The sequence below is a fragment of the Podarcis bocagei genome, assembly GCF_964188305.1.
Source record: "Podarcis bocagei genome assembly, chromosome: 4".
Taxonomy (NCBI): Eukaryota; Metazoa; Chordata; class Lepidosauria; order Squamata; family Lacertidae; genus Podarcis; species Podarcis bocagei.
Window position 1 is genome coordinate 91,143,094 of NC_138128.1, and position 18,764 is coordinate 91,161,857.

Consider the following 18,764-nt stretch of genomic DNA (forward strand, 5'->3'; position numbering starts at 1 on the left):
TAGAGGAAAATAAGACTACAAAAGTAAAGAGCAACAACGTTTGGAATGCTGTAAAAGTTTTGTTTGTGTCTGAAATAAAATACACTCTTCTTTATTAACTGAAAAGCTGACTGAGACTGAAGTGATTTTACCAGGGAGGAACTGGTTGGTGGCAGCAGATTAGTGGTGTACGGGTCAATAGTCCGTGAGATGACCGGGGGCCCCGTACAAACGCCACAATAAGCAGCAAAGATTTCTCAGTGTCTAGATTGGGGTTTCCCAAACTTGGGTCTCCTGCTGTTTTTGGACTGCAACTCCCATCATCCCTGACCACTGGTCCTGCTGGCTGGGGATTCTGGGAGTTGTAGTCCCAAAACAGCTGGAGACCCAAGTTTGAGAAACCCTGGTCTAGAGACATTGCCAAGACAGGGGTGGGTGGGTTTGTACGTACACTCCAGGAGGCCACAGGCAATGAACCTCCTTTGGAAGGGCTGTGTAGGTGAAAATTGTAGTTCCAGAGATCTACAAACACAAGGTTCTAGCAACAGCATCAAGGGTCTGAGCACTACACAGCGAGCCCATGCCACAGCCCTCAAAGGGATATCCATTCCCACAGTCCTGATCGAGTTCTCTGATAGAGAGGGCCGTTTGTTGGGCAGAACAAAGGAAACACCATACTTCTCTTTTTGGACAGTTTTATTTTAAGAACTACGCTTCAGGATGCATTACGCCTTTCCCACATGTCCTCACACATCATCACAGAAAACACACACACACACAGCTTTCCCCAATACCACAGCAGGGCATCAAAAGCATAGGATTAAAAAAACACAAAAAAACACAAGAGAAGACAGTAACTTAATCAGTCCATCAGTGCATTGTAAACGGAGTTCTTGCACCGGTCAGGCGCAATGATTTTTTTTTCTTCTTTATTAAAAAAAACCAACCGTTAAAAAACTTTCAAAAGTTACCTTTGGCAAAAAGAAATGAGAGATCCGAAGGTTGTGTTTAAGTCCCATCCTCTTCATTCCAAGCGAGGCGTGTGGCCCCTTTCCGCATGGGCTCTGTGCAACAGCAAAATTCCACAAATTGCTCCAGTCTCAGTTGGCACCCTGGCAGATACTGCTGCACATCCAGGGCACTTTCCGTGAAGTACAAGAATTGCTTTTGCCCTCAGGCAGAATGCTTTTATGAGTACTACCGTTTGCCAAGTCCAATCTTGCTCTTCAGAAGCCATTCCATCCCCCTTCCCGATCTATTATCTATGGCAAGAACTCTGGCATTCCACTGATTCTATGTGGCTGGCAGAGCTAAATCAAACAGTAGGTTTGGCTTATGACAAAGCTCCATTGCTCCCTCATTAAAGAGTCTGACCTGCCCAATGGAATCCGAACCACTACCCAGCTTTCTCCAGAATGTCTTCAGCTACTGCATTCTGAATTCACAGTAAAAGATTAGGAGTGTGATCCGTACAATAAAAGGATAAGAGTGTGATCTGTCCCAGAAAAGGTGAAGTCATGCTCAGGTGTTGTCCCAGCAAGCTGGTCATGACCTCTCTCCTGCTGGGACAAGCAAAGCTTTTGCAGCGAGGTCTTCTCAAAACTCTCCATTTCACGGAAAAGCACCTCTGTGGCAAAGGAACAAAGCTGGGATCTCAACTCAGCACTCTCATCTTGGTGAAACACAGCCAGAAACACCCACATTTCCTGCCAGGCAGGGAAAAGTGGAACAGAATGGAAAATAGAGGCCTCACCCTACATAGAAGTCTGTCGAAAAAGTCACTGCAATAAAGTGTTACTGTAACTTTGCTGTTCCCCTTCTCCACCTATTTATCCATTATAATCCAGTATGCAGAAGGCCGAAGATGGAGTGAAATTAACATTTCCATGTATGGAAAGAGAAACAGAACACAAAGGTGTTTTTTACTGACAAAGGGCACTGGTGCTCATTGTGGAAAAGCCATCCGGGGTGTAGTAAAGGGAATCTGTGTGTATGGTGATTTCAGCCTGGACTCCCAACAGAATTAAGAGGTCAGGCCCTCCAAAACGCTGTTTTCGATGTTAATTTGGCACAGCTGACTTGGAAGACTTTATTGTCTCCATCCCTACCTCCTCCCTCTGTGTACTTGTAACCATAATTTTGCTTTACATTAGAAAATTGTGCCATCAGAGAGAAGGCGACCTTTGACAAACACGGAAGCTAAACCTCAGAGAAGGGGTGGCGGGGAGATTTCTAATGCCAAGGTGCAGAGGGAAGATCTAAATGGCTTGTCTAGTTGCTTCTCACACACAGGCAACTATGCAGATGCCAGCATGCAATTGCTTTCACTTCCCAGGCAAAATAAGCAGACAGTGGAGTCTTACATGGCCAAAGGTTCTCTCCCGCTTCGGGAGACTCTCAAGACTTTGAGACTTACTGCGTCCACCCCTCATTCAACATCATACAATTCAGCTGATGGGATGAACCAAAAGACTGGCAGGGCCAGTCTAAACTCTGCTCCCTCCCAAAAAAAGTATTTTGCAATGTGACAGGTGACAGGCAAGTACCAGGCGCCAATCTCTGTATACTGGCAGGTCGCAGACACACGAGTCCTTGGCAGCTAGGTTCCTACTTTGTAAAGCACGGGATCTTCTGGAAGGTTAAGTGAAGTTGAAAGAGAGATGGACGGGAGTGTTTGATGGTACCAGTCGCTCCCTACGTTGGTGCAAAACAGGGCAGAGCTGTGCCGGGAGCACCTCAGTCTTTCAATTTCTGCGTGCGATACTAGCACCTAGTATCTTCCACTTGTCTGTGAAGCAGCTCACAACATCCACCACTGCAGAGGCCGCGGATTAGTCATACCGCCCCTTAATCATCATATTCAACAAGGGGCCCACCTGTTGAGACAACAACAAATGAGTAAAACCACAAAAACTGTTGGCTATAGACATATGCCGAATGGAGTGATGTTTGCACAGCCAAAAATCTTCCCAAGATGAAAAACTGTAAACACAGCTGGAAAGAGCAGAACACCGTTGAAGTCAACACTAGAGGTTAATTCCAGGGCAGCTGTCTACCAGCTCCACCTGGTACGCAGGCTGAGACCCTACCTGCCTGCGGACTGTTTTGCCAGAGTGGTGCATGCTCTAGTTATCTCCCGCTTAGACTACTGCAATGCGCTCTATGTGGGGCTACCTTTGAAGGTGACCCGGAAACTGCAATTAATCCAGAATGTGGCAGCTAGACTGGTGACTGGGAGTGGCCGCCGGGACCACATAACACCAGTTCTGAGAGATCTGCATTGGCTCCCAGTACGTTTCCAAGCACAATTCAAAGTGTTGGTGCTGACCTTTAAAGCCCTAAACGGCCTCGGTCCTGTATACCTAAAGAGGCGTCTCCACCCCCATCGTTCAGCCTGGACACTGAGATCCAGCACCGAGGGCCTTCTGGCGGTTCCCTCATTGCGAGAAGTGAGATTACAGGGAACCAGACAGAGGGCCTTCTTGGTAGTGGCGCCCGCCCTGTGGAATGCCCTCCCTTCAGATGTGAAGGAAATAAGCAGCTATCTTCTCTTTAAAAGACATCTGAAGGCAGCCCTGTTTAGGGAAGTTTTTAATATTTAGTGCTGTACTGTTTTTAACACCTGATTGGAAGCCGCCCAGAGTGGCTGGGTAAACTCAGCCAGATGGGTGGGGTATAAATAATAATAATAATAATAATAATAATAATAATAATAATAATTATTATTATTATTATTATTATTATTATTATTATTATTATTATTATTATTGTTACTGTGCATCTTCCAACCCATTCTATCTTTTTTTAAAAAAAATAATAATTTTTATTAAGTTTTACAATTTTATAATCACCACAATCAACATTGTCTCAAAAGTAAAAAGGAATATAAATCCCCCCCCCCCGACTTCCATCAACTTCCTCTTACGGTTCTTTTGTCTATTTACTTCCCCTGCCTGTTTTATTCTACCTTAATATTGCAATCTTTAACTTAAATGTTGTTATATTCTTCACTTTTTTATACCATACTTATTTTCGCATTTCCACTTACACTTCGTTATTCTCCAATTTTTACATCTTAAAGACTATATTTATTTTGTTAATTGTAAATGTTTACTCAAACCCTGCTAGTGAGTCCACTTCTTTACAATATTTCTGTACATACAACATAAATGGTTCCCAGTCTTTTTAAAAGTCTCTATTGTCCTTGTCTATCTTCCAACCCATTCTCAGTAAAGGATAATAGGCTTGGAACTCAAGATGAATGTCACCCCAGTAGAACAAGCAGCCTTAAAATCGCTGTCAATTGTCACTTGTGTGCAATTGTTTACAGAGGTTTTCCTTAAAAATAACATCTATTGAACTCAGAGGACCTTTGAAACCCTGGGCGAATCAGCCTACTTTTGAAATCCGCCGCGTTTCCTGATGTATATAGAAGATCTTACTGTATCTTAAGTTTTGAGAGATGTCAATTTGCCAACGACATAGTGCTGAACCTCAAAAGTTAAACCGGGATGTCACTTGGCTTTGGGCAAATAGTAGCAGAGATACCTCAAATTTGTATGACTCTATTAAAATCCACATTTTGTAGTGGATTTGCTTGTATTCCTTTTCATTTTAATACCACCCTAGCATCTTCGTAGATGATGTCCGGAGGTATTTTATAATAAATACCATTTTTTTTGCTCTATAAGACTCACTTTTTCCCTCCTAAAAAGTAAGGGGAAATGTGTGTGCGTCTTATGGAGGGAATGCAGGCTGCACAGCTATCCCAGAAGCCAGAACAGCAAGAGGGATTGCTGCTTTCACTGCGTAGTGATCCCTCTTGCTGTTCTGGCTTCTGAGATCAGAATATTTTTTTTCTTGTTTTCCTCCTCCAAAAACTAGGTGTGTCTTATGGTCTGGTGCATCTTATAGAGCGAAAAATACGGTACATAAATATATGGCATAATTTATAGCCCTTCTTTTCTCCCAGGGTTAACCCTTCCTGCATATCTATGGAACTGCAAACGACGGACAGAATTTGGCTGTTTTGGTGCTCTTAGGGCCCAATTAGAACTCGTGGGTTTCTGAGCAACTTAGCCCACTAAAACAGTTTCCAGGTTTGTTCTGTACCTCTTGTGGGTTTCCGAGCGCCTCACCCAGCATTTTCTCTATGTTCCTCATTATTGCCACCTTCTGATGAGCCTTTAGGGGATATTCAATCCTTTTGGGAGTTGGGGCACCCTGGGAAGAACACAAACACATATTTGCATTACAGGCAGGTAGCTGTGTTGGGTCTGCCGTAGTCGACACACACACAAACACACACAAAATTCCTTCCAGTAGCACCTTAAGAGACCAACTAAGTTAGTTATTGGTATGAGCTTTCGTGTGCATTCAGCGTATCTGAAGAAGTGTGCATGCACACGAAAGCTCATACCAATAACTAACTTAGTTGGTCTCTAAGGTGCTACTTGGGACGCGGGTGGCGCTGTGGGTTAAACCACAGAGCCTAGGACTTGCTGATCAGAAGGTTGGCGGTTCGAATCCCCGCGACGGGGTGAGCTCCCATTGCTCAGTCCCTGCTCCTGCGACCCTGGCAGTTTGAAAGCATGTCAAAGTGCAAGTAGATAAATAGGTACCGCTCTGGCGGGAAGGTAAACGGCATTTCCGTGTGCTGCTCTGGTTCACCAGAAGCGGCTTAGTCATGCTGGCCACATGTCCCGGAAGCTGTACACCGGTTCCCTCGGCCAATAAAGCGAGATGAGCGCCGCAACCCCAGAGTCGGTCACGACTGGACCTAATGGTCGGGGTCCCTTTGCCTTTACCTTAAGGTGCTACTGGAAGGAATTTATTTAATTTTGTGTCAACATATTTACATGTGCTCATACTCTCAAAGAGGATTCACACACACACACTTAGGAAGCTTCCAAATCAAAAGAAACCCAGCCAGATGGGCGGGGTATAAATAATAATTTTATTATTATTATTATTATTATTATTATTATTATTATTATTATTATTATTAATATTAATATTATTATTTAGACAAAGAGACTAGCATCAAACTTGCAGCGTTCACTCTGGTTTCTGGTTTGGGAGGTAGCAGAAAACCCAAAAGGAAACAGCAGGATCATAAGTTTGTAGCACTTCATGTTACTTGAAAAAACTAACACACACACACAAGCACAATAAAACAGTGGCCAATAAAACAGTGGGGGACAGGAGGATGGTTGGTATTCTATTAGCAGCCAAATGGTACACAGTCATACTAGAGGTCATTGCACAAATGCTGGTCTAGGAAAGGGCTCCCTAAAAGAACCATCACCATTAAACAGTTAGGCATTATTTCAACCCAAGGAACTACTTCACAGAGGGAATATCTATGGACCGCCTCTCCCAATGTGAACCAGCTCTGACCCTGTGAACATCATTGGAGGCCCTTCTTTGTGTGGCTCCTCCACGGTAGCTCCAGAGGGTGACAACATGAGAAGGGGGTCTTTTCTGCAGCGGCTCCCTTTTGTGGAATGGGCTCCCCAGGAGTCTTCATTACATATCTTTAGGTGTCAGGTGAAAAAGTTTCTCTTTAACTAGACCTTTGGCTGATTAGCATTCTATGTCCTTTTAAATGTGTTTGCGGGGGGGGGGGTATTGGTATGTTTTGCTTTTGTTCTGTTATGTACTTTGTGTTCTCGTTTTGTATTTTTATGTTGTGATCCGCCCTGTGATCTTTGGATGAAGGGTGGTATGCAAATTTACTGAACAGCACCAATGCAGCCATACAAATCCTTTAAGAGATGGAATTAAGAGCACAGGCCAGGTTTGGAAGAGTTAATATAACTCTAGGGAACCTTAAGCAGCCCTTAGAGGTGTGTAGGATGAAGAGGACAGATTTTATAATGTAGCACCATCAATACTGCATTACACCACGCAACAAATATTTCAAGTAGCAGCTCTATGTTTCTGTTCTGTCCATGCACAAAGTTCTCTTCTGCCAGCAACAAAAGCTAGAGGCATGTTTACCTTGTACCAAAAGTTTACAGTGATGGTAATTCCTCCGTTCAGCAGAGACTCGATGTGATGCCACCTGAATAGAATAACAGAAAGGCCAGGGAAATTGTATACGTTTCCAATTCTAGCCACAGAGAATTTACGAATTAACAACATCAGTGCTACAGCATCAATGCAGACAGCTCAGCTTGAGCCTTCATTATTCTTTTATCCCCCCCTGCTTCCATCCTATTTGTACTTCATGCCAGGGAAACATGCTGTGACTATCCGTGACCTCTTCTGGTTTGTATCTGTCCTTATTTTAAGTTGCTCAATAGATCACACTCCCATGGATAGGTGCTCTCTTGCATGTGCATACTTTATCTAAGAATACAAACAAAGCATGTTTCCCACCTTCAGTACCAACCTGACAAAGGTAGGTTCACTTTCATTCTAAGTTGAAAGGGCTACGGGAACTGAAGGCAGGCACTTTCTCCCCCTTTCCCCTATACTTTTACTTCCTGTGGGATGTGCGCCATTTCCCATTTAAGTCCCATAGAGATTGGTACATGGACAGATCCACACCCGACTTGGGTCAGACTTACTCTACCCTTACAGTAAAGGAGAATTCACCCCATGAGATTAGCCTTAGCTACTTGGGGGTTTTTTTTAGAAACCCAATGGAGACGGACTAAAATATTACACAGTTGTGTATGAAATTTTCAGTGGTTGGAACAGTTCGATCCTGTGTTGAACTGCCATGGTGAGAGTGCAAAAGGGTAAGCCTCACCTTGCCTAAACCCACCCACCCAAATCCAAGCTACTAGCAAATGTCAAGGATGTTTTTATTTTTCCTCTCTCTTCTGGCATGAGAACACCTTAAAACACAAAAGCCTATTTATCCTCCGTATCTTGAGGATAAAGGAAGCGCTCTCTCCCTTTTGAATACACAGAGAAGGTAAAAAGTGTAGGCTTTACAATACATCTGAGTCAAAAGAGAAAGAGCCATAGGCCTCTTGTGAGCCCAAGGTTCCTTTACCTTAATCTGGGGCCCTGGTTTCTGCTGCAGTTGTCCCATTCCCACCCCACCCTGTCCAATCCTCCGTCTATGCTTCTTACCAATACATGGGGATATAAAGCACATCGCCTGGGCCCACCACTGTCTCATAGCCAACTACGTTCTGGAAATTGGGAAAGCGCTCATAGTCAGGATTGTCGAAGTCAACCTAGCAAAACAGGAGAAAAGAACATGTCACTGAAGAGGCTGAAGTCACAAAGGTCATCTAGAGAGTTCCCCAGAGTATGGTCCTTCCCATGCCCCAATTCCCCTCAGGTAAACCTGCACGAGCTCAGGTAGAGACAACAACCTGTTGCATACTAGTCACAAAAGTTAACCTGGAAAGTCAAGTGCTAGACTAAATTCTAGATTTACAGTGGTGCCTCGCAAGACGAAATTAATCCGTTCCACGAGTCTCTTCGTCTTGCGGTTTTTTCGTCTTGCGAAGCACGGCTATTAGCGGCTTAGCGGCTATTAGTGGCTTAGCGGCTATTAACGGCTTAGCGGCTTTAAGAAAAAGGAAACAAACTCGTAAGAACTCGCAAGACGTTTCGTCTTGTGAAGCAAGCCCATAGGGAAATTCGTCTTGCGGAACGACTAAAAAAATGGAAAACTCTTTCGTCTAGCGAGTTTTTCGTCTTGCGAGGCATTCGTCTTGCGGGGCACCACTGTAACCCAATTTGTTTTCTTCAAAGCAAAATCAGTTAACACGGTATTAAGTAAGACAGTAATAGACTGTGTTTGTCTCCTAAGTGCACATCAGTAAATGGTAGAAAAGAGGTCTGTGTTGCATGTCTGTACTATAGGTAGACAGTAAGCAAATGAAATGGGGAAGGTTGGGTTTAGGCTGAAGTCCAATCATGAGCTAGAATCTTGCTTTTACATATATTTTTTTTAAAAAATAGGCTACCTAGAAATTTGGTAGGTTGTTTAGATACCTTGGTGGAGGGCAAATTCCATCCCATTAATTTGTTGTCCCTGTACTACACATATGGCTGTAAAAACTGGTTACTCATGCCAATGTGGAGTGCACACGTTCAGAGGACAATGCACTACTCACATTGCATCCAATAGTATAGTGTTTTCTTAGTATAGTAGAAGAAGAGTTTGGATTTGATATCCCGCTTAATGACTACCCGAAGGAGTCTCAAAGCGGCTAACATTCTTCTTTCCCTTCCTCCCCCACAACAAACACTCTGTGAGGTGAGTGGGGCTGAGAGACTTCAGAGAAGTGTGACTGGCCCAAGGTCACCCAGCAGCTGCATGTGGAGGAGCGGAGACGCGAACCCGGTTCCCCAGATTACGAGACTACTGCTCTTAACCACTACACCACACTGGCTCTCAGTGTATAGTATAGTGTATAGTATGGATGTTGCATACTGGAGAGCCAGTGTGATATAGGGATTAGTGTGTTGGGAGTAGGATTTGGGTCAAAGCTCCGATCAGCCACAAAGTTCTGTGTATGACCTTGGGCCAGCCACTCTCTCGCTCGGAAAACCTGCCTCAGAGAGTTGTTGAGAGAGTAAAATGGGGAAGAACCATCTTGAGTTCCTCAGAGAAGAGGCAGGATGCAAACGCAATAATGTGGGACATTGCTGCGTTTAATCTGGAGCACAGCCACACTTTCCCCCATGGCACTGAATCGCATGCAATCGTTTGAAAAGAAAGCAGGGCGTGTTTGTGTGCAGAAACCCCACATATAAGCAAGCACCTGCTTGCACACTGGGGTTTCTTTGCAGCACAGTTGTTGCTTTTCATGTCTCTTTCCTTCAACATCAAGGGGTTAGGCTAAATTATCAGAGTAAACACCAGCAAGTAAGGCCTGAACAGGACAAAGAGACGTTGACCACAAATAACAGGAGGAAAATACAGATCACGTTTTGCTTGTGACCTCTTTCAGGCTGGTCATTGTTAGACAGGACATAGACGCCTGTGTGAATCTTCCATCTGATCAGAACAAAGGATAGTATTCAACTCAGTTTTACTCAGACCCACTGAAATTAAAGAATGTGAATAAGTTAGGTCCATTCATTTCCATCAGTCGACTCTGTGTAAAACTAAGTTGAATGCCACCCAAATATTTAATATCACATACTCCTACAAAGTAGGGGCCATTTGGCACAGATGTCGCCTTACCTGGCTCTGCCGATCACATGGGTGGTGCACAGGATAAGGATAGAGGCACTCAAACTGGTCAGGGGAAAACAGGATGCAACGCTTGTATCCCTTAATCTGAGCAAAGAAGTTCTGCTGCTCGTCATAGTGTGCTGGAGTCACATTCCCTTCATAAAAAGAAACAGAGACACTGTAAACCTGACAGCCCTCTAAACACAAGTATTAATAATGAGGGTGTGCCTACATTACAAGTAAACCGTTAGAAAATAAAGTTTTAAGAGCATGTTGGGCAATTTAACAACACTCTCAGGACCCACTGAAGGCAACAGCTCCCATCATTGCGTAAGGAAAGCCACTGACAAACCAATTCAAAACCAGTTTAACGGCTGTGGTTTAGAGGTTTTCTGAATAATAGTTATCCATTCAGAGAGCTATCCAAAGCAAGGGAGGTAGTGTAATGGTTTTACTGTAGGCTGTCTTGTGAGAGATTGCCCTGAAAGGCAGGATAGAATCATTACCTTACAATGGGTGATCTGCATCGGTCATGCACCAAAATAAATCAAGTTCTACGTAGGGGGGGATCTAAACAGTGTATTCAGTTATACAGAGGACACTTATGAATGTATGTCATCGGTTTATAGCACTTGCATCATCTGGGTCCTTGCAACAAGACAGTAGTACATGTTACAGGACAAGGAAGAATTAGTTATGTGAAGAAAGTCCTTCTCAGTAGAGCAGTCAGATAACTGCCATGCTGCCTATTTGTGCAGCCAGAGGGAATGGATGCATGTGAAAGAAGTAAGAACCAAATAAGAAAAGTGTGGTTTATCTTTTCAGATGTAATCTGTGAACAAGAGGCCCTCGGGTAGCCAAAGTTATGCCCTCGAGACATTTGGACTCCAACTTCCATCATCCCTGCTCGCTGGCCATGCTGCCTGGAGTCCAACAAGATCTGGGAGGCATAATGTTGGCTATCCTGGCATCTATGGACCCCATCCCTGACACCGCTTCTTTGAATCAGGCCTCTGAATCACCTACATCAGATTTTTCATATATGAGATAACAGGGGCTAGATGTTGGATGTTTGTGCGCAAAAGGAATCCCTAAGAAGTTGTCTATCCTAAAAAATACCAAAAACAATAAAAGCAAAATGCAGTGAGTTGTCCAAAGACCTTTAGGCACATTTAAGTCTAAGAAAGATCTGCTACCTTCCATGCCGATCAGTAACAAGTTGGATGTCAGCTGACCCCAGCCTCGCTTTGCCTGTTGCCTGTTAATCCAATTCCAATTGAAGCCCAGGAAATCCACCACGATTTTCCTCCCAACTGTGTCGTTCAGAGTCTGCTGCAGATAAAGCCTGCACATGGCAGAAAACAAGGGGGAAAGGAGAATTTTACATGTAGGTCTGCAAAAAGGAAGATCTTGCTTGCCATCTTTCATTCATTTTTAGCCAATGCCTCAAAAATACATTCACTTATATAGAAACCTGATAAGCAAAGGCTAACTTCGCCCAGAGGACTGCAGATTTAAGGAAAGGATTCAATTGAGCAGTACCAAGTCAATAGAAATTGGGCAGGTATACACATGCAGGATGACCCATCTGTTCCCTGATGCACAAAACACATGGTTTCAGGTACTCTCATTCTCAGAGATCAGTCTAGAAGCTGTCCTATCTTTGTATCCTTTCAGACAGGATGCAAAACCTATCTTCCAAAAGACCTACAGCAGTGGATTAGGGACTGTGACCTAGTGTTAATACTGCTGTTGATTATACTGATTATGATAATAGGTTCCTAGCCTGCCTTTTAGGGTGTATGTCCTCCAGATGGGTTGCAACAAAGTAAGATACACCATTAAAATAGCAGTAAAAATAGCTAGCATTAAAATAGCAGTAGCAGAGTAAACAGTTCTCATATATAACCAACCATAAAACAACCCATAAAAAGCCCTTGTTTATGATGCTCTTATTTTCAAAACTGCATCTTTTTATTATTTTTATTCTATTTTTTTTATAGGAAGCTGCTTTGAGCATTGGGGAGGATGGACAAAAATGCTAAACCATTTTTCAAAAAGAAAAAAACCCACACACATCCAGTTGTACAACTGGCGAATGAGCGACTCCTTGATTCCGCTCACTGCAATCAACAAAGGAAGCAAAGGGTCTCTTCTCCCAAGCTGTGCAGCACTTTCTTCGTTGTAGCCTTGGCTTAATTACACAGCCACTTTCCAATTAATTTAATAGGAGGGGGAACACTAGAACCAGCCCCCCACTAAGTCCAGAATCCAATTTCTTTTCCCCATCACCTCGAGTGCTGCCCAAAGGAACACACTTATTGGATGCCTTCAGCAGCAATACTAGCACAATAACTACTAGATATGATCCTGTTTCTTCAGGAAGATGCTTGTGCATGGTAAAAGGGGGATGAACAGGAAAGTGGAGGAATTCCCTACAAGGTAGGAAGTACAGGATCTGACCGTGTGAAGAGAGAATTATATTCTGTTTTGGCTCAATCTGCACTGTGACAGAATTTCTGTATAATGTAGAATGTCTCACTGTTTCCTTCAGTTTAAAACCCTGCAAGCAGCTAGCCAGGGATGATATCTCAGACTAGCCGCTTAGAACAGAAGTAGAGAACCGCAGGCCTGGGGGCCAAATGAAGCCCTCCAACCCTCTCTATCTGGCCCTCAGGACTCTTCCTGCCCTCAGAACTCAAGGGGCTACCCTTGAGACTGACCCAGAAACTCCAGCGGGTGCAGAATGCCGCAGCGAGACTCCTTACGGGGTCCTCGCTGCGAGATCACATTCACCGGTGCTATACCAGCTGCACTGGCTCCCGGTGGAGTACAGGATCAGGTTTAAGGTGCTGGTTTTAACCTTTAAAGCCCTATACGGCCTAGAACCCTCGTATCTACGGGACCGTCTCTCCTGGTATGTCCCACAGAGGAACTTACAGTCTTCAAACAAAAACATCTTGAAGGTCCCAGGCCACAGAGAGGTTAGGCTGGCCTCAACTAGAGCCAGGGCTTTTTCGGCTGTGGCTCCGATCTGGTGGAACGCTCTGTCACAAGAGACTAGGGCCCTGCGGGACTTGACATCTTTCCGCAGGGCCTGCAAGACAGAGCTGTTCCATCAAGCCTTTGGTCAGGGCACAGCCTGACTCCCTCCTTTGGAAATCTTCACAGAACTCTAGCCCAATGGTTGCCATCAATTTGATTTGAATTAATTTTATAATGAAATGATTTTAGAATGTTGTACTATTTTATTGTTGTTAGCTGCCCTGAGCCCGGCTTCGGCTGGGGAGGGCGGGATATAAATAAAAATTATCATTATTATTATTATTATTATTTTCCTATGTCACACCCTTCACCAGTCCTGCTTCACAACTTTATTATTATTATTATTATTATTATTATTATTATTATTATTATTATTATTATTATTATTTTCCTATGTCACACCCTTCACCAGTCCTGCTTCACAACTTACTTGAGATACAACTTACACCAGTTGCTCCATCCACTCTGGCCCACAATGTGTCCCCTAAAGGAGAATGCAGCCTTTAGACTGGAAAAGGTTCCCACTCCTGCCTTAGAAGAACTCAGTCCATGTCTCATGACAGAACCAAACCGCCAAGCCAACAACCGATGTTACCTTTCTCCACTGTCCTGCTGTTCTATTTCTTGGAGCTGCTCAACGAAGTCGCTGAATTTCATCTCTTCCCTGCTTGACTTCGGCTTGAAGTTCTTAACATTTGCCATTTTCTTCTCATCGTAATACAGGAACTTGTGTGTGCTTGCTCTATATACCGAAAAGTCCCCACTCCCAATGTTCTCCTGAAGATAGTCCAGATCCCATTTTAGAGCAGGGAACACCAGATTTGTATCTGTCAACACCACTGGCTCCTAGGAAAGACAAGAAAAAAGCACAAGGCATAGCAATGCAAAATCCCAAGGTAAGGTGGGAGGTATCGAACTCTCAGCCACAAATATTCAGGTTGATTTTGCAACTAGGAATAAGCAATGGAAGGAAATAAAGAGAAACCCATACACAACAAAGTAGCTGCAACTATTCACTGCCGTCACTCATAAAGCACAGCCTTACACACTGATGACAGCCCAATACAGCGGAACACTAGAAGTCAAAAAGCAGAATGGTGATGGGTTTACCTTTCTGCTTAATGCTCAAGCCATGAAACAAAATGCTTAACTCTTCCATAAGGATACTTAAATAGTGTTCAAAACTGAGATATACAGGCATACCTCGGGTTGAATATGCTTCATGTTGAGCGCGTTCGAGCCGCACTCCGCGGCAACCCGGAAGAAACGGAGCGTGTTACTTCTGGGTTTCGCTGCTCGCGCATGCACAGACGCTCAAAATGACGTCACATGCATGTGCAGAAGCAGCGAAAAGCGACGTGTGAGTGTGCAGACGTGCCGTCGCTAGTTCCGTTTGATTCTGGATGCAAACGGGGCTCCGGAACAGATCTCGTTCGCATCTCAAGGTACCACTGTATAAGCTAGGCACCAAATGGCAGCTTAAACCTAAGTTATGGTCACAACACAATGCTTATTTGCCAGGGGGTTGGACTAAATGACCCTCAGTGTCCCTTCCAATGCTACAATTCTACAATCTCAACTACATTGCTTGACTGTAGCTTGCCCTTACAATTCATTTCCCCAGTATGCAAGAGAGAGAAGAAATGGAAATGGAAATGGAACAGTGGACAGGAACTGTAATGCTGAAACAGGAACAACATCAGCAGGTTTTTCATATAGCAACTGCAGAATAAAGTATAATGAGTAAAAAGGGGATCCAGGTGACTAAGAAATATTTTGCAACAAAAATAATATAAAAACCACCCTCTTCTTTCCTCAGCCTATGTGCCACAAATCACTAACCTGTGCATGCGTGGGCCAGCTTGCCTTTATTTGAAGGTTGCTTGTCAAAAGTGAATATTCCTACCATGGGGATGTTTAAAAGAGGAGGTGGGAAAACTTCCCTCTATGGAAATGGAATGGAAATGGACAGTGGAAATGGAAATGGTATTAACTATGGTCTAAGGCAGAGGTTTTTTCACTGGCTCAATGGAGATGTTGGCTGCCAACCTGGTGCCCAGAAATCTCCATATAGTCGCAACTGGGCCCGAACCAGAAACAAAATATGCCTGGCGCCCAGGAAATTTCTAACACTGTACTCAAATATTAGAAGCAAACACAGATTTACCTCCAAATACCTCTATTGAGAGGTCTTTGAAGAACTTAAAGAGTTGTTTGAAAGGGAACAAGGCCTATCTCATCCATCATTCTATTCTCACAGTGGCTAACCAAGGACCTAAAGCAGGCTTCCTCAACCTCGGCCCTCCAGATGTTTTGAGACTACAATTCCCATCATCCCTGATGAGTGGTCCTGCTAGCTAGGGATCATGGGAGTTGTAGGCCAAAAACATCTGGAGGGCCGATGTTGGGGAAGCCTGGCCTAAAGGGACACCTATAATGGTACTCTCCCTTGTGAACCCCAGCAGCTGATGCTCAGAGGCACACTGCTAATTATTAGTAGCCTTATTCTCCAAGAATGTGCCTAATCCCCTCTTAAAGTCACCCAAGTTAGTGGCTATCACTCCAATGATGAGAATACACCAGCCTTAGAAATAAATAATTGGGGAGCAGAAGACGGGCAGCAGAAGGGCATACTTTTCCTGCCTATCCTAAAGCTGCTCACTTTCCATTCACTATGGTGCTGCTTCTAGTCTTGCAGACACCCAAAACCTTGCCTTCAGCCCAATGCCCCAGTTTACCACAGCAGTGTCACTTGCTATTTCAAAGCCCTTTTTTAGTTGTAAATGCACAGGAACTGTAATGCTGAAACAGGAACAATATCAGCAGGTTTTTCATATAGCAACTGCAGAATAAAGTATAATGAGTAAAAAGGGGATCCAGGTGACTAAGAAATATTTTGCAAACAAAAATAATATAAAAACCACCCTCTTCTTTCCTCAGCCTATGTACCACAAATCACTAACCTGTGCATGTGTGGGCCAGCTTGCCTTTATTTGAAGGTTGCTTGTCAAAAGTGAATATTCCTACCATGGGGATGTTTAAAAGAGGAGGTGGGAAAACTTCCCTCTATGCCCCCCTTTCCCCCCTATTTTTTCAAGGTTGAAGCCTCCTGATCCAGCAACCCTACTCCATCATGTGAACCTTCCCAGGATCTGAGATCTTTGAGGAAGGCCCTCTTCTTGGCCCCGCCACCCTCATAGATACAGAGAGGGCCTTCTCTGTGGTGGCTGCTCCCAGGCAACTTTGGAACACCCTCTCTGGCTCCCTCCTTCCTATCCTTCTGCCAGCAGGTGAAGACCTTCCGGAAACTGACCGCTTTTAATTAAAGGGCTGGAGCCATGCTGTTTTGATTATAATTCTGTGTGTGGTTTTAAACATATGTGTAATTAGTTTTAATTCTATCAATGCTTAATGGTTTTTATAATGAAAGCTTCTTTCTCTGTTTTTAGCTGATTTGTTTTTAGCTGTAAGATGCCTTGAGTCTCTGTTTGGGGAAAAGGCAAGCTGTATATTTAAGAATGTACAGTGGTGCCCCGCAAGACGAATGCCTCGCAAGACGAAAGGGTTTTCTGTTTTTCGATGCGCTTCGCAAGACGAATTTCCCTATGGGCTTGCTTCGCAAGACAAATTTCCCTATGGGCTTGCTTCGCAAGACGAAAACGTCTTGCGAATCTTGCGATTTTTTTCGCTCCCCCCCTTTTTCTAAGCCGCTAATAGCCTTTTAGCCGCTAAGCCGCTAAGCCTTTAATAGACGCTAAACTGCTAATAGCGCTAATCCGCTAATAGGGTTGCTTCGCAAGACGAAAAAACCGCTAGACGAAGAGACTCGCGGAACGGATTATTTTCGTCTTGCGAGGCACCACTGTATATGTATAATAATACTGGAGGCACACTAACGAAGGCTGGTGGCAAAGCGGGGGGAAGCAGACAGGTGGGCATGGGTGGGTTGCTCTCAGCAGAGGGGACCCCCCCCACTTCCTCCAAGGAAGGAAACTCAGACCTCCATCCCTCTCACTGTAAGCTGCCTTAAGTCACTGTCAGGGGAAAAGGCAGGGTATAGAGTATTACAGAACTGTAGAGTTGGAAGGGACCCCAAGGATCATCTAATATAACCCCTGCAATTCATGTGTGTGTGTATGGTAGGAATAGACAAGAATGTATAAATCCATATACATACATGTGTATGTGTAATAAGAATAATACTGGAGGCACCCTAACAAAGGCTGGTGGCAAAGAGGGGGGAAGCAGACGGGTGGGCATGGGTGGGTTGCTCTCAGCAGAGGGGACGCCCCACTTCCTCCCGGAAGGAAAACTCAGGCCTCCATCCCTCTCACTGTAAGTTGCCTTAAGTCACTGTCAGGGGAAAAGCCAGGGTATAGAGTTAACACAGAATTGTAGAGTTGGAAGGGACCCTGAGGATCATCTAGTTAGCATAACCCCTGCAATGCATATATATATATAAATATGTGTGTGTGTGTGTGTGTGTGTGTGTGTGTGTGTGTGTGTGTATACACCCCCACCCCCTTGGGGGTATGGATATACAGATAGGAATGAATGTATAAATGCATATACATATTTGTGTGTGTGTAATAATAATAATAATAATAATAATAGTGCAGGAGGCCCCCTAACCAAGGCTGGTGGCAGATCGTAGGAGAGGAGGCCAGGGCGTTTGCAACCCTCCCTACCACTTCCCGGGTCTCAGCACCGGGGACCCTCCCCCCTTCCGCGTATACATATACACCCCCGACCCCCACACATTTGGGGGTATGGATAGACAGACAGGAATGTATAAATGCATATACGTATTTTTGTGTGTGTAATAATAATAATAATAATAATAAAGATTGAGGCACCCTAACCAAGGCTGGCGGCAAACCGTAGGAGAGGGGGCCAAGCCCCACACCCTACCCCTCTCAACCCCCCCCCCCGGGTCTCAGCACAGGGGACCCCTCCCCCCTTCCTCCGAGGGGGGGGGCGCGCGCGTGTATTTTATGTCTGGGAAGGAGCCCACCCCCTCACCTCGTTCTCGATGAGCTCCTCGGCCCGGGGGTCCCCGTGGCGGAGCCTGGGGATGGGCCGCGTGGCGAAGCCGTAGCGCCGGAACTGGGCTTCGCTCCAGCCTCGGTGGGGGCGGCCCCCGACCTCCCGCTCCTCCTCCTCCTCCTCTTCCTCGCCGCCGCCGCCGCCTTCGGGGCCCCTGGGAGGAAGAGGGGGCGGAGAAGGGCCCCCGTTCTCCTCAGCAGCCGGGGAGGGGGAGGAGCAGGACGCGGAGGCCTCCGCCATCGCCCACCTCGCGACGCTGGGCAGCCCGGGGACTCGCGGCGGCGGCGGCGGCGGCGCCTCGCTCGCTCCCTCAGGCGGAAACGGCGGCGAGGAACATCCGGGTACGCCAGGCCGTGCCTGTTGTTGTTGTTGTTGTTGCCGGCGTCGTTGTCCGCGGGGAGAGGGGATGACTTCCGGTCCGGCCCGAACGCAGCGGCGACCCCTGGCGGGCGGTCGAGGAAACGCGCCCGGAGCCATCAGCATCTCAGCTTAGAGCACCTTTGGTAAGCAGCAGGGCCGGCGCAGGCATTTTGGTGCCTGA

At 45.2% G+C, this 18,764-nt stretch overlaps 1 protein-coding gene across 1 annotated transcript; it reads right to left on the minus strand.

Moving 5' to 3' along the window:
• Positions 1-657: 657 nt before the first annotated feature.
• Positions 658-18,721, minus strand: HIF1AN (hypoxia inducible factor 1 subunit alpha inhibitor). The gene is given in 10 exon segments (XM_081191778.1): positions 658-2,855; positions 5,092-5,202; positions 6,982-7,045; positions 8,068-8,174; positions 10,142-10,287; positions 11,329-11,477; positions 13,773-14,023; positions 18,200-18,552; positions 18,555-18,642; positions 18,644-18,721. Coding segments are annotated over 10 exon segments (1,377 nt in total). The 5' UTR covers positions 18,707-18,721; the 3' UTR covers positions 658-2,810.
• Between the last annotated feature and the right edge of the window lie 43 nt (positions 18,722-18,764).